At 39.9% G+C, this 27,102-nt stretch overlaps 1 protein-coding gene and 1 long non-coding RNA gene across 4 annotated transcripts in view; one reads left to right on the top strand and one right to left on the bottom strand.

Annotated features, from left to right (window-relative positions):
* STARD13 (StAR-related lipid transfer (START) domain containing 13) overlaps window positions 1-27,102 on the top strand; it is a 583,251-nt gene that overhangs the window by 375,777 nt on the left and 180,372 nt on the right. The window contains exon 1 of one of the 3 annotated variants that reach the window (XM_011997818.1): window positions 6,630-6,926. The exons of the other annotated variants lie outside the window; for them this stretch is intronic. Within the exon in view, the coding sequence (XP_011853208.1) occupies window positions 6,758-6,926 (169 nt within the window). The 5' untranslated portion in view covers window positions 6,630-6,757. Of the gene's footprint in view, window positions 1-6,629; window positions 6,927-27,102 lie in introns of those variants that run through there. 3 annotated transcript variants of the gene reach the window in all.
* On the bottom strand, window positions 10,935-15,015 carry LOC105552229. Its single transcript, XR_001007970.1, has 3 exons — window positions 14,873-15,015; window positions 12,914-13,109; window positions 10,935-11,236 (listed from the first exon to the last, which is right to left on the bottom strand). It is a non-coding gene; the product is annotated as an uncharacterized LOC105552229 (long non-coding RNA).

The following is a 27,102-nucleotide window of genomic DNA, read 5'->3' as shown; positions in this document are numbered from 1 at the left end:
ATTTTTCTGTCTGCTTTATATTCTATCCGAGCTGGCAGCTGATTAGATGGTGCACACCCAGATTAAGGGTGGGTCTGCCTTCCCAGCTCACTAAACCAAATGTTAATCTCCTTTGGCAACACCCTTGCAGACACACCCAGGATCAATACTTGTATCCTTCAATCTAATCAAATTGATGCTCAGTACTAACCATCACAGTATTTAAGCTCTTCGCAGAGAATAAAACCTAGAATTATCTGCTGTCCAATCCTTACTCAATCCAAGTTGTATCATCAGCAACAAGAATAATACTTGTAATGATTGCCTTAAAAAATATGTATCTATTCCTCTAGACAGTCTAAATTTTATCTTTGCGGAAATTCATATAATCATTTATTCAATTATTGATTCAATCATTTGTTCAACCAATCCTACTGATATCCTCCTACTCTGTGCCAGGCCTTACAGTAGGCATCAAGTATAGAATGTGAATGAAATAGACACAGACCGCCCAAAGCAGTCTACTGGGAAGAATGAGCAACACAGAGGTCCATGAGCAAATACAAATGTAATTATAAATTGGGAGAGGGGCTATAGGAACCTCTAAGGGGATACCGATACTGCCTTCACTTAGAGGAAGTCAGCAGGGATGGCTTGCCTGAGGATGCATCAGTTAAGCTGATACTTGGAGGCTGAGAAAGAGTCAGCCATGGGAAGGCTCCATGCAGCATTGCAGCTGAGGAGAAGCGTGTGCAGAAAGGCAACTGAGGCGGCAATGTGGATGACGCTAGCAGGGAGCTGGAGTTGATGGGGGAGGGGTTGGCAGGGACTGGATTGTGCGGGACCTGGTGGGCCAAGTAAGGAGTTTGATTTTTGTTCTCGGTGCAATGGAAAACTCTCCAATATTTTAAGCCGGAAAGTGCTGATATGGTCTGTGACATGGTTTAAAAGATCACAGACAATAGAATATTTGAATCATGGTTTTCAAAGACCCTCACAGAAATTACTTTTCCTAAATAATGCTTGTTATATTATTGTTGACAGTGAAGGATACAGTTAAGAAACCGTGAATTACATTTTGCTCCCTTATCCAATATTTTTGAGGGTGCTGATTTTTTTTTTTTTTTTTGGAAACAGGGTATTGCTTTGTTGCCCAGGCTGGAATGCAGTGGCACACTCATGGCTTACTGCAGCCTTGACCTCCCAGGTTCAAGTGATTCTCCCACCTCAGCCTTCTGAGTATATGGGACTACAGACCCTCACAAGCATGCCTGGCTAACTTTTGTAATTTTATTTTATTTTTTTTTAGAGATGGGTTTTTGCCCTGTTGCCCAGGCTGGTCTCGAACTCCTGAGCTCAAGTGATCCACCCACCTTGGCCTCCCAAAGTGCTGATTCCAGGTGTGCTGATTCTTTCTGAGGACCTGGGAAAATCTTCCCTGGAGTCACCATACCTAGTGATCTGTATTTATCTTGACCACTGTTTTGTTTTTCATCTCACGGATCTGCTGAATTTTGTAATTGGTCTTGTTTCCGTTTTGCTTTGTCAGAGAGGTATCTTAAGCCACATTCTCACCCACTTCCAGCAAATGTGCAGGACTTCGTGGCTTGCATATCTGTGAATGGATTTTACCCCTGGCTTTATTATTTTCCTGCCCTTACTTTACCTTTCCCCCAAATTCAATTAGTTGTTTATTTTTTACTTCTATAATTTTGGGGTAGGGGGTTGTTAGCTACCAGAAATAACAAGGCAGAAACAAATAGCTGGAGGAGAAAGTCAGGAATTGAACAAAACTCAACTACGGCAATAAATTTAAAGACCTATTCTTCAGTTCCAAAGATCATTTGGTAAGTAAAGAATAGAGAACAGTCACGTAACAGCAGATTTTATGAAAATACAAAAATAGCACCCAGCAATGTATGCACTTGGATATAGATGATCTAATATATGTGCTTATATATGATCTAAAACAGATCATATATAAAAAACAGCATGAGGCAATAGAGATGGCCTCCAGCCTCCCACACTTCACTTAACATGTGGTATAGTGGTAAGTTTCTTTTCTGTCTTCCCTCGCAGACAGTCCCTTGAGAGCAGAGACCACATCATACTCACATTTGTACCTACTATACTTATGCTATTTTTTCAGGCATCCAATGTTAAATTTATGAATGAGTAAATACAGATTACAGAAAATAAAGCCTCCCATAATCTCAGACTGCATCAGCAAAAGTACAGTGCCCTGAATGCAGGGAATAGGCACACAATGTACCATATACTATTGTGCTGGGCCAAGTCTACAGCTCTAAGCTTAGAGTAGATGCCCGCATATTTTTAAAGGGATACTGACAGACTGGAGCAGATCCAAAAAAGAGCAGTCAGCTGGATGAATGGATGAAAGTCATGTGGTTAGATGGAAAAAAATGTGAGACTACACCAAAAAAATTCTTGTAAGGGCTTTTGACAAACATCTGAAGGACAGTCTTGTGCAAAAAAGCATAGATTTGTCCTGTCTGATTCCAAAATGGCAGAATCAGAGCTAGTGTATGGAAATTCAAAGGAAGACCATTCTTCAATAGCTTGGGGCCCTCTGTGAGATAATACACTCTGTATATGCAGGTAGATAATCAGTTCAACTACTGCGGTAGTTGAGTGGTTGGATTAGAAAATGTTTAATATTCCTTCTAAATTCAAGATGTTAAAACTTTATGCCTGTAGTAGTTGCAACGAACAAATGGATTCCATATGAACACGTAACAAGCCAATCTAATTAATGTGCCACATAACAGTGGTTTACAGGTATTAACATGACTGGTAAGACTAAAGAGCTTTGTGTTAGTCATGAAAGTGTTTCTGGAGGCAATAGGTTTTAACTGAGCCTCATGGGTGGAAAAGAAGGGAATCACACAATTCCAGATCTGTGAAACAACTGAGAAAATGCAAGAATTCTGGTTTGGCTGGAGTGAGTGGGTGTAGTAATGGTCCCAGGACAGGACAGACCAGGTTGCTGTCATATGGGTTGGAGCTGATGGTTGCATCTCCAGGGAATGCCATAAAGGGAGAGCACATGCTCCTGGAGGCCCATAGATGGGAATTCACCAGACAGTAGGGAGGGCTGCGAGACAAAGTAAAGGAAATCTATTACCACCTACAAGTGTTTGTGGCAGGATCTGGACTCCAGATGAGAGCCATGGTCTGGAGCTAGGAAAGCTGATCTGGGCCAAGCTCTTTCACGGGGTCCTGGTCACAGCTGCCAGTGTGAGTGTCACCAGCTTGTCTGCACTGGGCATGGGACATGGGGTGCATGCAGAGTGAGAAGGTTAATTGGCACAGAGTTGGGCACACACATCACAAATCAATTGGTGAAAATCCTCAAACGCTGGCCTCCAGAGCCCACAGGAAGGCTTTGACATCAACCCACAACCTTTGAGTTCATGTAATTTCAAAAGCAGCCTTCCAAATCAGCCCTGCATTTTTCCGCCTGCCACTTGTGTCTCAAACATTTTCCCAGTTGGCAGAACCACCTTGGCTCCCTCTGAACAGACTGACGAGGAGGCTGGAATGTGTGTGAAGGAGTAGAAAGGGCAGCAGACAGTGAGCCATTCCTGGCTTCTGTAAAAGCACTCCTTAGCGTTCTGCCCTGTGTATACAAGATTCCATTGAGCGCTAATCTGGGATCATCTATCAAAATACTTGAAAATTCCAAATACCAAAAGTTTCACTTAGAGGTCAAATTTCAGAGTTTTGACTGTATTTGGAGTGTTTTCATTGACAGTGAATGCTATGAGAAACTCAAGACATATGCAGCATTAGCCTTGAGGACGGACAGAATGCAGAGAATAAACAAACTACCCTGGAAAGAGTTGGCAAAGAGGGTCAAGCTGAGCTGCTTATTCATTTGAGGGTTGGGGGCTGGGGTGAGTCTCTAGTCCTCACCTATGGGTTACTCCTAAGAGGGCTTGTGGCTCCTATTGGTTGATTAAGGGGTCTGGGCTCCGTACTTCTTACTTGAAGACACCAGCTCTGAATCATCACAGGATTTTAGCCGCCCCATACCCCTATTTCCATGTAGGCATTCCAGTATCGCAGGCAGTTAAATAGGATTAGGATGATTTTCAGGCTCTTCCTCCAACATGCTCTCCCCTTTCCAACTTCCACAGTGCCTTTTCGGTGCCGTGTTTTTCCTTCCCTGTCTCTCGTGTGTAATAGTGGAAAGCGTGAAAATAGCATCAGCTTGGAGATGTACACAGGCTCTGCACTTGCTTGCTATGTGACTTCTGTGAATTTTAGCCTCCTTTCCATCCAATCAGATACCTCCAGTGACAGCTGTGGAGATTAATGTTAAAAAACATAAAATGTGAAGCCATGAAGGCTTCAGGCCCGGCACATAGTAGGTGCTCAATGCTATTCCCTTCTCTCTTCTTTCCTTTCCCTTCTCTTTTGCTGTCTTTGATTCCCAGTAACCATCTGTTTATCTCATTCCTGAAATAGTCTGACTGAAGATCACAATTGATGACCAGATTAGGAGGGAAGAAAAGTAGGTGAAAACTGAACACAAGTGCCATCTGTCTTCTTCATTTTTAAAGGAATTAGAGAGGAAGAGATATGGTGTCAGTCTTAGAAGATGCTTGTGATCTGGGTACTCTCTCCCTCTTTGATTCCACAGGACTTCATGCACTCACTGGGGAAGAGGACCAGCTCTCTCAGTTGCCTGTAAAGGACAAGCCAGAGAGAGAATTAGCTATTTCTTGATTGTAATACAAGAGACCTGTCCACCCCAGTGGTAATTCTTCTAACATGGGGACTAAATGATCACAAAAAAGAATTTATTTAAAAAGTATAAGTTTCATAGCAATGGCGATACATTAGCATAAAACAAGGTACTAATGACATGCTAATGAGAAAATAATGTTACATATTTGCTTTAAATATAGTACCCTAGAAATACAAAATGACAAAAACATGGTAAGCAGGTGCATGAATTTATAGATACTACTTGAACCATGAAATAAAACTTTAGGGGCCCTGAATATGCATACCGAAGACCAAATGTTGTGTAACCATCCAAAGAGGCTGATAATTACCAACTACCTGACATAGGAGGCAACTGTCACATGCTGGGCCCCAGAGATCTTTCTTAACTTGTTTATTTACATAGTGGGACAATTACACAAGAGGAGCTGCTTCTCAGAATCAGGCTAGCAACAATTCCCTCAGGGAAAGTTGTTAAGGCTTATGGGCCTCAGAGAGCCAGCTTCGTAAGAAGAATCGAAGCCCTAATTTAAATTCTGTTAAACTTTTAATTTGGAAATAATTTAGAAATAATTTCTCATTATTAGACTATAAATTCCCAGCCAGGCTATGTTTCAGTTTGAGTCAGCCAATGTAGAAGCAACTTGGTCATATACTTTTTTTTTTTTTTTTATCAGAGAACTTTATTCATTCGGCCCCAGGCTCAGAATTCGATAACATGTTTTCTGTGGACTTTTTCTCTTCACATCAAACAATGTTAAAGAAGAAAAACAGGGGAAAATCATAATGACATATATATGTGTGTGTGTGTATATATATATACACACACTCAGATATGGCCAAACTGAATTACTAGCAGTTTGCTTAAACCATAGACTCTGGTTCTGGATCTGCATACATGGACACCTAGAGTCTCTTGCAAAGCCCTCCCCAGCCTCTGCCTATCAGAATTCTCCCCATTTTCAAAAGCCTATCCAAATGTCTCTTTCTCCATCTGGCTTGCAATCATCGCCCCAGTCAAAAATAATATTGCTCACCTAGCATTGTATTTGCGTCCTTTTTGAGACATATATATGGCCTCATGTTAGAAGCTTTTGTATAACTTCTCAGTGGATCCTTAGCAGGTTGATGACAGTATCTTTGAAGTGTCTTTGCAACTTCTGCAGTGATTCTTGTCTTAAATGATTCAGTGTCTTAAATGTGATAGGCACTTTCTAAGTATTTTACCTGTAGGTGATTAAAAATTGGGGAAGTAGAGAAATCAAAGAGGAACGGATGCTTAATACCTAACACGTGTGTACTTCGCCTCTCTGCGTCTTATCTGTAAGAGCCTCCAATTCCCATCACCTGAGGGTCAGGATCTGTGGTATATTCACTCCTGGTGTGAAAGCCCTTGAAGTTTGTTTTTCACTGGGAAAGATTTTATTTGAGTTGTTTCTTGATAATGAAGCGTGGTGGTTTACGCTCAGCTGTTGATCCTTGTTTGAAGTAGGTTTGTTTTTTTTTTTTTTAATTTAAGAGATTTACCAGTTCCATCTTTTACCTGGCTGCAGCTGCCCTGTAGAAAGCGAAGGAGCTTTCTCTAATTTTTGACAGCCTGAAAAGTTTCCTGAGCCCTGAACTTGTTTGTCTTCTACTGTTTTGCCCTGCCCTCTCTCTTTCTCTTTTAACTCTTTTAGTGAGGGCTGCTTTTGGGTGCTTCGTCAGCTCTGAGGCACGTCAAATACGTGTATTTCGCTTTCAGCATTGTGTGAGGGACCCTGGCGGCTGGAACTGCCTCTGCTCGGGGCTTAGGGCTGACTGCGAACGTTCCCATTTTCCCCTCTTCCTCTCATTGGTTCCCGAGGTCACGTGAGGGCCCCGGGGGTTGGAATTCTGAGTTGTGGCTTTGGCACTCCTTTTTCTTTTTAAAAATCGCTGGGTCTGTTGAGCTGTCCTGGGCTGGGTGCCTTGCTCTTTGACTGAGACTGGAGACAGACGGAAACAGCCACAGGCAGACTGAGGTGACAATAGGAAATCTGCCGAGATGTTCAGTCAGGTGCCCAGGACCCCAGCCTCAGGCTGCTACTACCTAAATTCCATGACACCTGAGGGCCAGGAGATGTACTTGCGATTTGATCAGACTACAAGACGCTCTCCTTACAGGATGAGCCGGATTCTAGCACGCCATCAGCTAGTGACTAAAATTCAACAAGGTGAGTGGCCGGCAGTGGAAGGCTGTTGCTCATTCTGATTTCTGTTGGCTCTATTTCATGCTAACCCAGTTTTTTGGTTTTGTTTTCACTTTATAACATATGGATTTCTATGCCACACTACCCGTAACTTTGAAAAATAACTTCAGGCTGCAGTTTTCAGCAAACAGGACAGTCCTTAGCTGCCACATAGCTCAACATAAAGTGCCCAAAAGACTTCACGGTGGGACAGTGAATCATAAATTCCAAAACCTACGTGTGTCTACAGAACAGATGAGAACTCTTACTCACTGTGTATCTTAGGAGCTTTTCTGCAGTTTCCTCACACTCTGTCACATTCAGAATGTGGACACTTGTTTATTTCATTAGAGAGGGGCGGGGGACTAATGTCCACCCTGCCCGGAGTATTTCGAACATCCTTAGTGAAGAGGAGGAAAGCAAGAATTCTCTTCTAAAGGCCATCAGGCTAAGCACTAGAATCGCATTCTCTTCCTGTGTGTATGTTTATGTCAGCAGTTGCCACAGACGTGTTAATATTGTTTTTCTGGTAAAGAATTAAGGTGTTTGTTGATCTCAAAACAAAATCCCGTAACCTGCACACAAAACTCCAGCTTCCTATTGCAAAGAGAAGAGAATATTGAGTATAGGCTGCTTGATATTCTTTTTATTCTCAGCCCCCCAGAATACCAGTCTAGAAGTCTGGACATGACTAAAATTTACCAGTCTAAAAAAAAAATTTTTTTTAAACATGCTCCTTATAGGGTGTATCAGTAGAAAGCAGAAAGATGAACATTCCTAAGAAGCCCCTAACACACATGTTTACAGTCAGTTAATGATCACCCTCCTTCTAGACTACAAAAAGAAATTATTATATTGGTGCTAAATAAGTTAACCAGGAATTTTTAGAGCCATTATAAAAATACAGTTTCCACTTAAATAAATGAGTTTAAGATTATATTGAATATTAGAGAGGAAGTTGGGGTTTGTAATCATGAAAATCTTATTGTAATGTTTCCAAAAAGAACAATATGTATTCTAGTGGGCAGCATTTGATGAGATTGTTTCCTTGGAAATTAGGATTTGTTTGTAAAGGTTCAGGAACTAGTTATGTGTGAAGGATGCTGGTCCTTCCTACATGCTGGTCTGATTTCAGGAAGGATATTATGTCATTCCATAAACTCTGTGTGCAGGTCTTGATTGAATAGAAACAAAAGTAATTATTTCCCTGTGGCTTGATTTAAAAATACTTTGGGCTTAGAATAAAAACCAGCTCCACTTTGGTTTTAAAAATTTCTGATCATGGTGCTTTTCCAAATGCCATCATCTTTATGTACACCGAGGCTTAATGATGCTCTATCATCTACAAGATATAAATGTTCCTCAGCATGCGTATCATATTAGAAATATTGCATAGAACTAGCTGAAATTGCTTTGCAAACCTCCTTAGATGTATTTACAATAATTGATTTTATTTAAATATTATTTATGTTCTTTTTGGAATGAGGGTTATTTTTCCATTCAAGATTTGAAGTTATGAACACATGCACTGTCATTGAACGTGCCCTGTCACACAGACATACAGGCACCCTCAGTTTATGTTTCATTTTTGTCTAATTAGATGATTTGAGGATTCCGTCTTTTCTATACTGGACAATGGAGTGTTTGAAGTCAATGAATGCCTAACACTTGAAACTGACAGTAAAGATCACAGGGAAGCAACAAAGATTTCCAACAGTCTAGTGATTCAGAAATCATTATGTGTTAACATCATACAGCTCTTGAGTAAGACAATGAGAAAGCAATGCAAAACAATTTTATTGAGTTCACTGAATTAGAAGATTGGTTTACTGTAATAGCAGAGAATGTGGATTAAACAGTTACAGCATACCAAAATCATTATAGATAATTTTTTTTATTATGCCCATTTTACAGATGAGAAAACAGAGGCACACAGAGTTCAAGTATCTTATCCAAGGTCACCCAGTAAGAACTGGTACTTGAATACAGCTTGACAGTTCATGCTCTGCAATACGCTAGACTATTTTTTAGTTTTTATAATGAGTGCTAAAGTACTGAACCTATGATTGAGTTTTGGATTATATAGTATACTAGAGACTTTTTAGACTTTTCTACTCAGGATACAGCAATACACTATATTATAGGATCAGAATTGGTCACTCATTATGAAATTTCGTGTCAGGTTGTATTTTTCTAGTGGAAGCAAAGTGCTAAATGTTTTAGTCTCTTTAAACAGTTACTACCCAATAACACAGCATGTCAAGTTATTTTACTAACAGCTTTGTTTTCTTTGTGTTTTTGAGACAGAGTCTTACTCCGTCACCCAGGCTGGGGTGCAGTGATGCGATCATAGTTCACTGCAGCCTTGACCCCCTGGGCTCAAGCGATCCTTCTATCTCAGCCTCTTCAGTAGCTGAGACTTACAGGTGTGTGACACCATGCCTGGATAATTTTTAAATTTTTTTTTTTGTAGAGACAGGGTCTCACTATATTGCACAGGCTGGTCTTGAACTCCTGGGCTCAAGTGATCCTCCCACCTCAGCCTCGCAAAGTGCAGGGATTACAGATGTGAGCCATTGTACCCTGCCACTAACAGCTTTTAATCATTCTATAAAGCACGTGCAAATAAATTAATGACAGCATTATTTTCTGTAGTTTACAGGTTAGTATCTTAAAGTGACAGCCACATCACTAAAATTGTTTGCATTATTCTGCTTTAGATCTTTAAGATTTAGCATTATGTTAATTTTATTTAAGACGTCATTACTTATAATTTCTCATGGTTGTTGGGAACAGTGGAAACAAGTAAGTTGCTCCCCACTGACCTCATTATAGTGAGATAATCATTGAATGGCGTGCACATGATTCAATAGCAGATACACTCATGGGGAGGAAAAACAAGGAAGAGAAATAAAGGAATCTTTGATGATGCATAGAATTAGAATTCATTACCCAAACCCAGGATGAATCTCAACTTGCTCATCTTCGGCTACACATCAAAACATACATGCATCATTTCTCTGGCCTGTTTTTTAGTTCTGGGGTTACAAATCCATTTCAAGAGAGAGGAGATGTTTAAAAGAGAGTGTTGTTTTGAAGAGTGAAAGTTTATCGTAAGTCATACTGCCCATAATCCATACCCCACATTCTTGCTTGAATCAATAGGGAAATTGTTGTAGAGAGAGAGAATGGAAATAATAATGGTCCTTATTTGCCTCACTAACTGGCGCTTGGGAGTGGATAGGAGAGAGGATGCTGGGGGTGGTGAAAGACTGTGTTAGACCAAGGAAAGGGAGGATTGGATTTTTTTCTATTTTTTTTTTTTATTTTGGTAAAATACACAATACATTAATTTTGCCATCTTAACCATTTTTAAATGTATGGTTCAGTGGTATTAAATATGTTCATAATTCATAATGTCCAACCATCACCACCATCCATCTCCAGAACTCTTTTCATCTTGCAAAACTGAAACTCCATACCCGTTAAACAAGAATTCCTCATTCCTCCCTCCTCTCGGCCTTTGGCAACCACCATTCAACTTTCTGTCTCTATGAATCTGACTACTTTAAGTACTTCATATAAGTGAAATCATACAATGATTGACTTTGTGTCACTGGCTTATTTCACTTTGTACAATGTCTTTGAGGTTCATCCATGTTACAGCACATGGCAGGATTGCCTTCCTTTTTAAGGCTGGATAATATTCCATTGTATATATATACTACATTTCACTTTCTGTTTTTTTGCTAGTAGACCTCTTAATGGGTGTGAGGTGGGAGAATTGGATTTCTATGTCATTAGTTGATGGTTTTGATTTATTGGTTCTATGTCATTATTTGGTGGTTTTGATTTAGTGCAACATGATGGATGCACCATGTTTAAAGTCTACACACACACACACACAAACACACACATATTTGGAAAACCCAAATGTAAGCAGAAACATAAATGTGATTACTTGCTTTGTGAAATAACTTATCACACTATTACACTTTTTATTTTATTTTAAATGCTTAGGAAACAGCATAATCCGGATTGCAGTCAAGTCCGCTGAAGTAGGATCAGGAGACAGGGACCCAGGCTCTGTATAGATGCTCCTTCGCTCCTTTACGGTGTTGAGTTTCAGAGCTTTACTGGACCTTTGGTTTTCGATGAGAAAGTGAAGTGGATGGACTATGATTGCTCAAGTTTACTCTGTGTCTCATGTTCTGGAATTCTCTCTGTGGTTAAGTCAGCAACTCTTTGAACAGGATTGTAGAAAGCAGGGGAACATAAACCTAATATACTAGAACCTAAAAAGGCAACAGAGCGGCTTTATTATGTGGAATGTATCAGTGGCTTACAATTGTTCTACAATTTCTTAAGAAAATGGTAAAGCAGAAATTAGGTTTTTGTTCTACCTTCGCCACTAATTTATTGTGTGATCTGAGAGAAGTCACAGCTTCTCTAGACCTCTTTCCCTTCTTCCATTAAATAAAGGATTTGGATTAAAGAGTCTCTGAAGTCCCCATCATCTCTACAATTCTAGGATTCTGCAATCGCAGGAGTTACCTTAAGACTAAGGCAATGCTTATTTACATTTTCCTTATTACATAATTCAGCATATACCTGGACATGCTTCCTTGTAACCTATGTAATGCTTTCATTAATATCGATGTAATAGGAATGTTAGGAAGTTCGGTCTTGTGGACTATTTAAATGTCGGTATAACTATACTTGTACAGAAACTTGTAAACGCCCTTCTTTCAACAAAATCCAGGCCTGTAAAGTGGAGTTATCTTGATGCCTGACCTATAGCAAGGATTGCAGGGACTGAAGAAAGTCCGTGTGTGTACCTCTTACCTCACAATACAACCTCTTTCTTTTCTTGATAGAAAATGTGGAAAGCAGAAAGTTTCACTACTGGGCCGGGCGCGGTGGCTCAAGCCTGTAATCCCAGCACTTTGGGAGGCCGAGACGGGTGGATCACGAGGTCAGGAGATCGAGACCATCCTGGCTAACACGGTGAAACCCCGTCTCTACTAAAAAATACAAAAAAACTAGCCGGGCATGGTGGCGGTCGCCTGTAGTCCCAGCTACTCGGGAGGCTGAGGCAGGAGAATGGCGTGAACCCGGGAGGCGGAGCTTTTAGTGAGCCGAGATCCGGCCACTGCACTCCAGCCTGGGCGACAGAGCGAGACTAAAAAAAAAAAAAAAAAAGACAGTTTCACTACTGGGAAACTAGTGAAAGTTAGACTCTCATTTGAGTTGCCACTCTATCTGAGGCTATTTTTAAGTAGATATAGCACCTGATTTGAACTCAACTAGAATGGGATATACTGCCTTTTAAAAATTTCCCCAGGGAATGCCAGTGGGCATGAGTGATGTATTCCCCCTCATTACTATGTCAGAAGGCATCTTGGGAATTTGCCCAACCTAAGTGGTGAACATGGCCCATCCCCATGGCCTATACCCCCAGCAACTGGGTAATGTCAGCCTAAATTAAACAATCATTTGTTCTTTTGGAATTGCCCTTTCTCTATGTTTAGTACTTTCTTACCCGACTGCTTTCAAACCTGGAGGATGAATGCACTGGCAGAAAGACAGATGGAACACAGGAAGCAGGCTGAGAATGCATCAGTCATGTATTGCTCAAGTTCTGTCTGTTTTTTTTAAAGAGTGGCAACTGTCATAAATTCACATTTCATGAATCAGAGCCTCTTTCTACTCAGTGTTGGTGTTTGGAGGGCCTGTACAGAAAGGATACTGTTTAACCAAAATTACAGGAAAATCTGCTAAGTGAATTAAATTAACTAACTTTGAATAACATTTTAAAAATTACTACATAGTAAAACTGTAAGAAGTCAACAAATGAGTACTGGGAGGAAATTAACAAAAGGACAATATGCTTGTAAACATATAAAACTTGAGAGTTTAACTTTAACCAAGTTGTAGGTTCAATAGCTACACATCATTGCTTTATAACTCACACATTGGCCAGGGTGGCCAATCCATTGGAGTTGCCTGGAACAGCACAAGACACAGTAGCACGGGGTGTACAGAGATGGGTATTTGCCTTGTGCCTTCTTCTGTGCCAGTCTTCCAGGAGTTCCTCTGTTGGCAGAATGTTGAAACTTCTGTTGCTCAGATGCAGGCAGTTACCAAATTTGGATTCTGTAACTTTAGCTTAAGTGAATAAAGATTCATTTTTTTAAATGTCTTTCCCTCTCCCACCTTCCCCAATCATCAGTGCATTAGTCCTTAGGAAATTTTGGATAATGGTCAGCTCTTATAATGTAGAATTCCTCATTTCATTAGCAAATTAATCAAGGACACAGATAGAAACACAAGTTAGAAAAAACAGTCACTACTAGTGGTCTTAGCAGTATCAATTGATGACCCAAAACAAATTTAAAAAGAGAACAAATGATAAGTGAGTTTTGGCAAAACTCTTATATAAAGGGACATAAATAGATGGAGATTTAGTAGAGACATGTCATTAACAAGAATATACACTTTCTCTGTGTTTCATTAGCTATGACAACAGGGTAGTGAGGCAATCAAGAAGACTCAAGAAGATAAGAGAACCTGACCATGAATTGCATGCCAGATATTTGAATGAACTAAAGATCATATAAAAAATATTTGCTGTCTCCCTAGGAGCAACTGAAATATGATTTTGGTATGGGAAAAGATACTACATATTAATTTACATTCCACCTCATAACCTAGAGGATTTGACGTCATTTATGGAAGAATATATAACTAAAGATTGCAAAAAGACAAATCTGATGAAAAGAGAAATGTTGGCCAATTAATGAGGTAAAACTAGGAAGATATATTACATGGAAATATAAAATGTAAGGCTTTGAATAATTAGCAAAAATGAGCTGCAAATTTGGCTTGAGCTTCCCTGATCTAAGCAAAGAGGAAAACACAACCAAGGGAAGTTTTTCCCTGTTCATAAGATAAGAACTTACCAGCCAAGCTTTTCCTGGAAATTGCTCTTTGGGAGAATTTTCTCCCAAGAACTTGACCTATGAGAGGAATTTCTCATACAAATCTCATAAAGGTAACACTGCAAGCTATAGTGAATGGTGCCTTCAACCACTCCTACTGTGAATTCAGTAGTGAGTCTCGTTTCTTATAACATCCTGCAGTGAAAGTGGGGGCATCAGAATAAATTGTAGTCCAGTAGAAATATTTGGGTGTGGGTGGGTGGGTAAAAACAAGAGGTCAGGTATGCAGTCTTCGGATTCTCTGTCTTAACCTAGAAATAGCATGGAGATTATCCACAGGCAATTTCTATTAGTCTGCTTCGCAGAACACTAGGCCCATTAGACAGATATTCAAGGGAGAAAACATTTCTGTGGTTAAGTCATTTTGGGAAACGCTACTTTCCCTTTCCCCTGGAAATTCAGACTTATGAAAGGCTCAGGAAAATCTTGCACAAAGTAGTTTAACTGTGTTTAAACTGGTATATTTCATCTTGAAAACACTTTTCACAGGATACTGGGAAGTCACATATTGCAAAACCAGCTTTCCCTGGGGAACACATTTTGGAAATGCTGATCTAGGAGAGTACGTGGCCTATGCTTCCTTCAGATAATTTTCTCTGAATATACTTCTTGCATAGATTTGGCAGTAGATACTTTGAAGTTGTGTTTTGGAGAGTAACATCGCAAGTATTCTATGTTTTCCAAAAAGGCCAGCTACAAATACTTTAAAAGTCAACTGAGTAAAGGCAAGATGACCATCTTTTTATGAAAATTAACAACCACATAAAGATTCTGTTTTGGGTAGGCAGAACAGAAAACTGAGTCGGTATATGGGCAGAGTTAATAATTATAACATCAAGAATACAACCATTCCTCAAATAACTCTACAAGATAGGTACTGTTGAGCCAGAAGGAAGAAATTACTGCCTTCTAGCTCTGGCTTTGTCTTACCATGATATAGTTGAAGTCCTTGGTGAGGTCCAAATGGTTCTAAAATTACTGTAGCTAATTCAGGATTTTCCATTACTGCTAGGAAGTGGAATCATGCCCCACAGGAAAGAAGCAAAAAACTCTTCAGAAGTCTCACATTCTCCTTTGCCATAGGTGACATGGGATATGAACTCACTGAAGCTCAGGCACTGATGAGTGGCTCCGAGAATTGCTGAATTCATGGTCCAAAAAATATCTTTGGTTGTATAAAAGCTCTCCTAGTATGACAAAAAGAAGTGAATGAAGTAAAATTATGTAGATAATTCTAATTAGTAAAATCTGCTTGCTTTAGTTATAGCGGCAACTTATCAATTTCCAGGAAGTCCACAAATATATTCTTAAGATGTTTTTCCTCCTGTTGGCAAAGAGATACGCATTAGCATTCACATTATGAATGATGCTTCTGTAGAGAAATTCACACAATATCCAAAAGCTCCAAGAGAATGCATAGGAAATTACCATACTGGCTAGCCCAAACCACCACACTGTGAATTCACACAAGACCATGGTGGTCATTCTGGACTGGTACAGTCTAGGGCAGGACCGAGTACCCTGAAAATTTATATACTAATGTTTGAAAAGACATGAATTCTCTCTCTCTCTCTCTTTTTTTTTTTTTTTCCAGAAGGTTAAGTTCTATAATAATCTAAATGGAGAACTTGGAAAATAACTTCAAAATTACAGAAAATGCTAATGCTGTTAGCAAAAGAAAATCAATAGAAATAGATCTAGTGTCTGGCTAGACTGTCAAATGATTTCCCTCACACAGCATAGGAATCCTGAGAATTTTAAAGGTCTGACAGAGGCAGAGCTGACTAAAATACAAATGATTTGTGTTGCTTTGCCTCCTAACAGTTGGATAAAACACAAGGGCGAAACAATGCAGAGAGATTGGAAAGGAACTTGGCAGTCACCAAGTACCTAATTTACATGTCAGGATTTCGAGCTGAAGTAGGCATTCTCTTCCTGCATTCCAACTCTCCCCTTCCTGCTTAATTCTGAAAATCATACATATGGATGGCGGGAACGTTTGATTAGTATTCAGTCTCTATGAGCGAACAGGAGCATTTCCTATACATTTATATTCACCAAATGACACACTGGATTCAAAAAGTATGTACAGTCATAAAATCACATTTTCCTCTGAGAATTATACGACCCTGAAATTATGTATAATATTTAAAATTACTATAAGAAATAAGAATGATTGACAAATCCTGCAGTAATGATATTCCAACCATTTTCACTCAAATAGACTGGAGTTCTTATTTGAGAAAATTAAAGAATCTTCTCCAGATGCTTTGAGGGACACAACACGTTTCCCACTACATGCATTTCTCAAAATAGAGCATGAAGTCCATCGCAAGGCCCTTACTGTCTGGACTTCTGTAAACCCATGCATTATGTTTAACAGGTTCTTAATCATCAAACCACCTTCATTTTTACCACTGGTCTCTTTCAGATAGGAAAGTCTACTGACCTCCTTCCCTGAAAATTTGGATCCTCATGTTAGCATTCCATTCCACTTGCTGTACTTTTAGGTGGAAGGTCTAAGGCAGACAAAGCTGCTTAAATATTTTTATCACTGACTTCCTAGAAGAAGGAGGAAAAAATCTTGGCAAGAAGAAGGGAAATCAGTCTTGCAGAATATCTTGAAGAGACCTGCAAGGGAATTCCACTGACTGTGTTCATTATCTATTGGTCCCCATACTGAGTGGAATTTTTATGTGTTATCATTGGCCAGGGTGGCCAATCCATTGGCGTTGCCTGGAGCAGTACATGACACAGTAGCACGGGGTATACAGAGATGGGTATTTGCCTTGTGCCTCCTTTTGTGCCAGTCTTCCAGGAGTTACTCTGTTGGCAGAATGTTGAAACTTCTGTCGTTCTTAGGAGCAAATAATTGAAACATGTTGGTTGAATTTCAAGACACCTTTTCTTCTCTTTTACAAATAGCCCTGTGATTACAAATAGCTTTGATTCCTGTAGAATCAAGAATGTCTCAGGGATGTTGTCCATCAATCCAAACTCCAAACTTTCTATAACTCTAATTTAGAGGGCTTTGGAGTCGTGTACACTTGAATTTGAACTCTAGCTCTACATCATCCCCATAGAGTGACCTTGGACGAGTCACTTAATGTTTCTTAGCTTTTGTTCCCCTGTGGGTAAAATGGCATTAATAAGAGCAACTATCTCAGTTATTGCAAGGATTAAACGAGAGACTATAATCAAACACAGATCACAGTGTCTGGCACATACTAAGTGCTCAATTTAAGACAAAATGATTATTAAACATCCATGTACATATGACCCTTCAAACTGCTGAATCATCAACTGAAGAGTGAATTATGTTTGAGTAAGTTACACACTCTGTATCATGTTTACTATGGCAGACATACATAATGCCACATTTTTTGTGTGTGTCCTCAAAAAGGTCTTCCAGAAAATTTGAAACAAAAGAGGTTTTTTTTTTCTTAAACCGTAATGAAAACCATTGCCTTTTCCAATTGTGGTTTCCTATGGATAGCAATTGCTCTCTCTCAAGTTGCCCTGAACTGGCCTGAAATGGTGGGTTTAGGCCAGTCTTCAGGTCCTACAGATAAATAGTAAAGCCCGTTGAACTTTACCTTGTAGCAGTGAAAGACAGTTCTTGGCAGGAAGTGTTCCTAGCTGTCGGAATCACTTGGTGGTAAATGCTAAGCTGAGAGGGCAGGAGTGCTGGAGGAAAGGGGCTGTGCCTCACATTAAACTGAAGGGCTGGGAGGTTCTTGGTGGGGGTAAGGGAGTGGGAACGAAGTCTGAGGCAAACATCATTAATTGCTAATAGACGGGACATTTGGGCTTAAAACTGTGTTCCTTAGAACTCAAATATCTATTTAACAGCCATCTTTTCAAAGCAATGCGATATCTATTTTTGTTCTTCCAGTGATGGCCGCGGGAGGCCACCAAACCCAGGGTGGGGTGATCTTGGATAAGTCACCTAAGTCTTCCAGATCTACGTTTTCTCTTCCATATGAGGGGTGAACGGATCAATCTGTAATCGAGGTTCTGGAAAGCCAATTTGCACAAAGGCTAGTGCTACATTCGTCATGGAAAACAACTTAAAAATTATAAAACATGCTAATGCTTTGAATGACTGTCTTAGTTTGCTGGGGCTGCAGTAATAAAGTACTGGAGACTGGGTGACTTAATCCCAAAAATATGCTTCACAATTCTGGAGGTTGGAAGTTCAGAACAAGGTGCCGGCAGGATTGGTTCCTTTGGAGGCCTCTCTCCTGGACTTGCTGACAGCTGCCTTCTTGCAGTCTTCACCTGGTCTTCCTTCCGTGTGTGTCTGTGTCTTCATCTCCTCTTGTAAAGATATGATCTAATTTTATCTTAATGACCTCTGTAAGGGCCCTATCTTCAAATATACTCACACTCTAAGGTATTGCAAGCAAGGACTTCAACACACGAATTATCAGGAGATGCAATTCATCCATTACATGAATCAAATATTTATTTCCCAATTTTATTTGTTACATCAAAAAAAAAAAAGGGAGACTGATGTTTATGATATGCCTCTGCTTACCAGCATTGTGCTGGTCGCTTCCTTGTTTTTGTCTTATTCAACACTCATAACAGCCCTCCCTTGAAGATCGATATTAGTATCTACCTGTTTTCAGCATAGGATACTGAGAAAACGTTCATCAAAAGCTGAAAGAAAATGAATGAAAGAATAAGAATATATCTTTAACAAAATCTGAACTCCTCTCTCAAATTCTTGTGATTTTTCTAAAGTGAGGTTAACTTTGAGATCTTTGTTAATCTTGTGAACCTTTCCAGCTTTACATGTCTTTGTGGAGAGAAATAGAGAAAAAGTGCTGTACAATGCATATAAATTTTCTAATGCCCACTTGACAACTTCAAAACTAAGCTCTCGTACTAATTCAAACAAATTATTCAAGAAACTTTAATTGCCCATTTCCTCTAAGAATTTCATTCCTTTTGATTGAGGAATATGCTTCGTATCTGTTGAATTCTTCAGCTATGAAAGACTGCCTACAAATCTGATCACTATCAATTTGTTGAAATTTATTCTTAGAGCTAATGGACTAAAATCTTAACAGGTAAACATTGTGGATTCTTTTCCTTTATTTATTTTATGGAATATGTATACTCTTAAGTCTTCCTCTATTTAGAAATTCTTCCAGAAAGAATAGAAACATCCTTTAGTACAGTTTTGTATATCATAAGTTACATGTTAATCTTGAGCCTTACAAAAACCTTGTTTCGTAGGATGAAATATTGGTTGTCTGCATATGATATCTTGGAAACCCTGAAAAGCGATTTGTCGTATTAATTCCTTCACCAGTGTACTGCATAACACTTTGTGGAGCAATTCCACATGCACTGTCATTTTGAAGATGTGTCCAATGAAATTATAGTCGTGTATTAGGAATCTCTGTCCTCTGAAATCTCTCAGAGAACTGAAAAATGCATAGGCAAGTTTTCCTACTTTGACATGTTTCTGATTTCATTTTCCTGAATTATTCCTTTGGAACCGAGTTTTGTTGTATGGAAAAACACATTTATCCAAGAGGGCGCTATCAATAAGTGGAGACTGACTTGATACAATAAGGAAACTTGGCGGCATGCAGCTGCAATTGTAAAACATTAACTGGTAAAAGAGCGATTGTTTCAGAGTCCAGTTTTTCCTCCTCCCCAACCCCCATTTAGAGTAAAATTACTTCCTCACCTCCCAATTGATAATTGCATTTCTGCCAAGGCCATTAGATTTCTGTTGGTTTCCCGTGGTTTTCTTCTGTCACTTTTGCCTCCTTCTCTATCTTTGGTTACCTTAGCAGAGCTGGCCCTGGACACTGTAGCTTCCATTCTGTGAGGTTTATTGCTTTGTTCGATAATGCCAGGAATGACGTTGAGTTGAGACAAGTTCTTTTCAGATCATTAACTGTCAGTCACCTTTCCTTCAGGCTGCTTGAGTCTGTGCAGCTGTACCCAGAGGCCCAGGCAAGCCATGCCTCTGGCTATGGGAGAATATTTCCACTGAATTACCCGTGAAAAGACTCAGGGTTTGTCATGGACAGGCAGGTTGTCAGCAGAGTTTGTTAACCTTTAAGATGTACTTAGATGAAATATTTGGGTCTGGATTGGTCATTTGACTTTTATATTTCTCACCACAATATTGGGCCTTTGAAATATTTACATTTTAAAAAGTAGTAACAATATACTTATGCAGGTTGAATATCCCTAATCAGAAAATTCAAAGTCTGAAACACTTCAGAATCTGAAACTTCTTGAGCACTGACATGACACTCAAAGGAAATGCCCGTTGGATTATTTTGAATTTCGGATTTGGTGATTAAGGATGCTTAACCAGTATAATGCAAATATTCCAACATTTTTAGAAATCTCAAATCTGAAACACTTCTGGTGCCAAGCATTTCAGATAAGGTCTACTAAACCTGTAGCTACTTTTGTTGAGGACCTACTATGATGTACCAAGAACTATTTTCAGCACTACCTATATTATTATTTCATTTAATTTTCATAAAGACCTGAGAGTTAAGTTTACTCATCTGGAAAATAAACATAGTAAGAACTAACAGATGAGTAAACACATTCTCCAGGAGTTCAGTAAACTTTCCCAAAGTCACACAGTGAGTGGGAGGTGGAGCAGGGCTTTGTACTCAAGTCTGGACCATCTGGGAGCCCACGTTATTCTTAACTGTGCAACCCTGTCTTCTTCATAATTATAGGTAGCAGTGTTTACTGGGAACCAAGAAGTATTTTTTTTTTTTTTAATTTGTATGTTTTATGGGGTTTTTTTTTTTTCATCATTATAGACCTGGTTGGTTCTCCCTTCCTCACCAACCCCTCATGTTGTTGGAGGACCTCAGTGTGCCACCAGCAGCAAAGCCGCGTGCTCATCCTATACTAACAACCCTCCCACTCCCCTCTTGAGGGCTGGCTGCTCTTTATCAAGAACTCTGCTTCCAAAGTAAATGTCCAAGGCATCAGGATTCTCAAGGGCAGGATCCAGCATGGTGCCTAGCTTACCTGAGGTTCCTAAGTTCCTACCTAAGGAATAGGCATCACCGAAAGTATGGAGTCTTCTTCCCGCAACCTCCTTTCTCTACTTCCAACCCTTCAAACTGCTGCCCTTCTTCCTAGAAAGTGCTGGGGTGGGATGCCCATTCTCCCCCAAATTTTCCCAGGGCTCCTGGGGCCCACAGAGCTCAGGGGCTCTTGTGACTTCACAGTGGACTTTTCTGACACTAGGGAGTACAAGGAGTGAGGTGGGAATTGGGTGAGACCTGTGTTGTTCTCTAGACAGCGGATCTGGAACTCAGCCGTCCTCTAGTGCAAGAAAAGTGTGTATTAAAGGAGGGTCCACATTTTCAGAGAGAAGTCTTGGGTGGAGATTTTTTTCTTCCGGATTTTACAATTCTGTCCTCAGTCACAGCTGAGGCCTGTAGACTAGAATAGTTGCAGTTGTACTCTGCACTTGTTGCTAGCTAACAGTAGCCAGTCAGAAAAAAGTATCATGCTCTGCCAACTTCTGGTGTTTGTGAAATTTTGCCAGAAGCAAAACAGGATCAAAAATAACAAACAGACGTCCTCCCTGGCTTCTTGACTGCTATTTACATAAAGAGATTGATGAACTGACTGTGTTTGTGGGAGTGTGCGGGGAAGGGAATTTTTAAGGAGAAAAGGTTAATTTTGGGGTCCCTGGTTGCGTGTGATTTGAGGTTTTCTTCACTAATTGGGTTTCCAGAGGCAACTTTTACTATAGATAGTGTTGCTTCTCCATTATAAGCAGACTAAACTATGGATAAGACAACCTGACATATGAATTACATGCAGCTATAGAACTTCCACAGGGAAAGAAAATGAACCTTGAAAACAAAGGAATAAGGAATAATATGAGCCTTAAGTGGAACACTTATGTTCCCAGTAGAGGGAGAGACCTAATTTGTATGGCAAGCTCGGGAAATCTGGGTACAGGAGGCCTGGGTTCTCGAGCACGATTGTCCTAACGTAATTGCCGATATTTTTATTAACCTCTCATGTCTCAGTTTTTGAATCTATGAAATGGGAATAATATTAGCTCCTGCTATTCTGTAATATAATTGAGGAAAAAGTAATCAATGTGAAATCAATTCAAATGGAAAGCATGGTGCTCAGTTCTGGAGGGCCTGAGGGACACTGGCATCTGTTAGGGGTCACTAAGCTTGCCTGCATACAGGTGCTATATAAAGCCAGACCCAGCTCTTTGCTGTCCTCAATTGCATCAAAATATAACCATATTTGCTTCTCTTCCTTGAATAATAATTCATATCACTCCTCAAGGATATGGGAATAATGTGCCACTCTGTGGTTTTTTGTTTTGTTTTGTTTGAGACTGAGTCTCGCTCTGTTGCCCAGGCTAGAGTGCAATGGCGTGATTTCAGGTCACCACAACCTCTGCCTCCCAGGTTCAAGCAATTCTCCTGCCTCAGCCTCCCAAGTAGCTGGGATTACAGGCACCTGCCACCATACCCAGCTAATTTTTGTATTTTTAGTAGAGACGGGTTTTCACCAGGTTGGGCAGGCTGATCTCAAACTCCTGACCTCAGATGATCCACCCACCTCAGCCTCCCAAACTGCTGGGATTACAGCCTTGTTTTGTTTTTATTCGGTTCACAAACAGGCAACATCTACTTGACTAATTCTCAGCTTCACTTTAAATCTTCTTTTTATGTATTTGATGCACTGTGAGCAAATGTATATAATTAATTAGGATCATTTTAAACTCTAGTTTTCCCTCTCATTTTTCTTTCTTCTCATTTTTCACCTTCATTCTGAGGTGTCAAGAATTATATTTTGTATTTTTACTCAGCTAATAAATTTTGTTTCACCTTTAATAATTTCCCATCAGCAGGAGGAGAATAAAACCTTTTAAAGTGAAAGATACTGTGTCATAGACTGAGGGACTCTGACAAGTCCAAGTGTCGTAAGTCACAGCTTTCAAAGTTATGAATTTCCAAATGTCAATTGGGCTTTCTGCCTAAGGCCATGATTTTGTGTGGCCGGCTATTCCTAGGCAGAAGAGCCTGGTGTGGGTGGCTAGCTGGAGGCTTCCAAGTACTTATTGTGGTCTCAGTGGGCTGTCAGACTCTGAAGAGACTTAAGGACCCTGATGTTACACATCCCACATTGCCTGATGAGGGATGCCGGGTGCTCCCCTGACATCCTACCTAGCACAGCATAAGCTGGAAAGTCTTAGAAAAGTAGGGTGAAAGTTGCCGGAAACACACACTTTATAAACATATTCCTTAATGTGTTTGAGTTTTGTTTGATAGTTTTGATATCAGCATTATTTTGTTTGCTTTATGTATCTGAGTACGCTGATTATAGTAGTTTTTAGGGAAAAGGGTAGTTACCAAGCTGATACTTATGTGACAGTCTTCAAAAATTGGTAAACACCCTACCCATTTGGTCATGATTTGGAAAGTCTGGGTTTCCTGACTTTTTTTTTTTATCTCCTGAGTGGAGCTCGAGGGGAATGTGAATGAGGAGAGAAGGCACTTATGTGGCAGAGGAGTACCCAGCTCATGGAATGGCTTGTCAAAATTTTTGTCTCCAACAAAAACTTAGACTCTACGTTGACTTCTTTCTTATGCAAGAGGATGAGACTAACGTCTCATGCCTCCAAACTTCCCGGCAGCCTTTGGTTTAGCAGAACACATTTCTCATTTATAGCTGGCTCTGCTCAGTGAACAACTACTTAAATAAATTACCGTGTTTTGTGATTGATGCTAATAGTTTGACGTGGAGTTATTAAGACTTCAGATCCTTGATTTATTAGAGAAAGAAACTTTCAGACGTTTCTTTTGTTGGGCTCTGAGAAGCTGTACATTTTCCAAAACTTGTAGTCGTAGAGGCCATGTTCATTGCTCTAAAGCATGGCTTTGGCGTTAGCTGGACCTCGGTTCAAATCTTAGTTCCACACTGATGCGCTGTGTGACCTTGAGTAAGTTCCATGAACTCTATAAGCCTATTTCCTCGTCTAACATGGGAATAATAATAATAACAACATCATCTTCTGCCTACAGTTGATTTGAGAATAAGTGTTCTCACGCCTGCAAAGTGCTTATCACAGAGCCTGGCTCTTACTCAGGGCTCAATGTGTGTTACCCTAAAGGGAACACAAAAAAAGGACATTAACAGTCAGCCACACAGCCAGTTCTGCTATGGATGAGCTACTTATGGGGAAGATGAAAATACCCAAGCTTAGATAAATACATAAAGTGGAAGCTAAAGAACAGCCACAATCCTACTGGATCTGAAATGAGTGTTTAAAGTATCCTCAGAGGAAGAAAAAGTATGACAGGGGTAGCTCAGAAACTGTGCAATTTTAGCAGGGAGTTTTCTGAGCCAGGGTATTTACCTGTGAAAGCAGATACCTATCGAACGCTTGGTAGGATAGATAATATGTTTTGTCCTTAAACAAATGAGACCAACCCCCGGAAGTCCAGTGTATGAACTTCGTCTCTAGCATGAAGTTGACAGAAGTTGTCTACTCTTAATATTTCAAGTCCGACTTCCCAAAACGAAGCATAGAATCTTTCAGACATTTGCCTTAGCGATACAGCTAATGGGGAACTAATACTATGTGGTCCCAACTCCTCTCACAAGATGTGGTGAGATAAGCCCAGAAGAAGCCTGGGACAGCACCCTTCACCCTGCCCTCTAGTTCGCAGCCTGCTCCACAGCTGAGAAGGAAAGAGATGGCCCAGTAGCAGAGACAATACATCTTCCATGGCCAGAATCTCCTCGGCTCCTTGTCAAAGACAGCCGTTTAAGTCTTCTGATCCAACTACATTTTGCCAAACTCAAAACATTGGATCTTGAATTTGTTGTAACCCCACTGGCTTACAGAAAATGAAGTGCATTTATTGTGTTTCTATTTCTGTACAGGGGAACCTAGTCATTCATTCACTCAACCACTCACTCACGAGATTGTTCGTAAAATAGCTACTCTGTGTCAGGAGCTCTCAGGTCCTTGGGATATAACAACGCATTCAAATACCATCACAGCAGAGTTTGATGGGTGAACCTTAAACAGGCTCTGAGGAATGTCATGGGTGTGGGGATGGATGTCTGTGTAGGGAGAGTGGAGGCACAGTGGAAGGGTTTCAGTTCTCACGATAGCTGTTGGGTTGTTGTTGTTGTTGGTTTAGGGTTTATTGTTCCATTGCTTCAGCTTCTATCCCTTTGTCAGAGAGTGTCCATGCCTGTCATTACTGGTGGGTTGAGTGAGGATTTCTTGTTAGCTGTCTGGGTAATCATAAGGTTATGACTTCATCAGTTTTTGCCCTTTTATGTGTCTTCCTTCGAATTTGAGTAGGTGGGTTCCAGTCTGGGAACATGGAACCCTCTCCCTTCTGTGAAAGTGTACTGTCCTTGAAAAACCAGGACCCACCCTCTACAGAGACGTTCGCTGTCTGCTGACACTGCTGCACTCGAGTTTGTGTTCCACCTGGAAGGATTACGATAAGATAGTGATAAGTTTCTCATGAATTCAACTTTAGCAACGTAGCAGTAACTTCTCACAAATATTTAAGAGAGACTACATTTCAGAAACAGAGACCCCTTTTTCTGCATCAGCTCTTCTACTGGAGAACCTAGCCTAGTCAGTATCTCAACAAATATTTGTTCAACGCCAATTGTGTGTAAGATCTTTTCTGGGATTGCGTATGATGCAAAAATTATATAAAACATGATCACTGCCTTCAAGGAGATTATAAGTAAGTGTGATAAGACATATAAACTGTCATAAATGTTGACAAATCAAGGGAACATATGGCTTAGTGACTAACCAGGCTATCAAAACAGGCACTCAGAAGTATGTGTAGGCAACAGAGTGGTAAGGTAAAGAGGGAAGACCACTGGGCCTGAGTCGTGGGAAGAAGCTGTGTTTCCACTGGGCAAAACTCACAGAGTTGTCCTAAGCAGGGCAACAGAATGAGTTGAAAAGTATGACTTGAGCAATTAAGAATATAGTCCAAATTCAGTGACATGTGGCGGTTATAGGAAATACAGATGATAAGGTTGGAAAAAAGTTTGAGGCCAGACTGCAGTGAGTTTGAAATTTATTTGATAGGTAATAGGAAGCTCCTGAAGGCTTTTAAGTAGACCAGTAATAGGATACAAAGAGCAGCCTAGAAAGATGAATAAATAAACATGGGTTTGAAGTGGCCAGACTGAATGTAGAGAGGTAGTCATCGTGGTTGAGCATGTATTTTGTGCAGGCCCTGCCTAAACATGATCAATAATTATGTCATATAATCCTCAGAAGAGGAAGTACCATTGATGTTGCCATTTTAAAGATTAAGAAATAGAAACCCAGAGAGGTTAAAGTCACTTGTTCCAGTTAAATCCAAATAACTAGCAGAGCCAGGAAGTGAACCCAAGGCTGTCTGTTGCTGTCTGTGTTCCTCCACAGCTCCAGGCTTCTCCTTGGAGTGGTTGTTGCTTCTGCTGCTGCTGCTGCAGTTGCAGTGAGTACTCAGAAAAATACCATGAGGGATCAGGATCTTAACTATGGTGATAACGAAATTATAAATACAAGAGATAGCTCCATAACTTTTCAGGATGGAAAATGTTTATATGCCTTATAAAATTTTTATGTTTACAATTCCTAACATATCTCTTCATGTTCTCTCCCCACTCCCCATGATAAGAACCCATTAATTTGAATTTATTACTGTACCTTCTGCTTGAGATTTTTATTCTACTTCAAGACACCTCTTCAGTGATTTGTGTCATCAGTAACTCTTACTCAGCAAAGTCTGGGTCACCTTACAACAGAAATTTCACTGGAACTACATACATTTTCTTCCTGCTTTTGGCATGACTAAAAATGTATTGAAAAGGAATAAATACAATCAACTACTAACATTGAATGAATTTAATATGATAGTAAGGGGATTTGAATTTTAAACTGCTAACATTATAGTTAGCTTGAACTATTTCATATTTTATAATTCTTAGAGTAAAATTTGCCCAAATACAACATAATTGAATGCCTGATTTTAGAAATGTAAATAAACCAAAACACCAAAACACTAGTTAAATTGGTACATGTTGTCTGAAGTAGCGGTGAACCCCAAGATTAATTTGTAAAGAAACTCAATAAACGAATG

The sequence above is a fragment of the Mandrillus leucophaeus genome, unplaced genomic scaffold (genome assembly GCF_000951045.1).
Source record: "Mandrillus leucophaeus isolate KB7577 unplaced genomic scaffold, Mleu.le_1.0 Scaffold549, whole genome shotgun sequence".
In the NCBI taxonomy this organism is placed as follows: domain Eukaryota; kingdom Metazoa; phylum Chordata; class Mammalia; order Primates; family Cercopithecidae; genus Mandrillus; species Mandrillus leucophaeus.
Note: the sequence above shows the minus strand (reverse complement) of the source record. Positions and strands in the feature narration are given on the sequence as shown.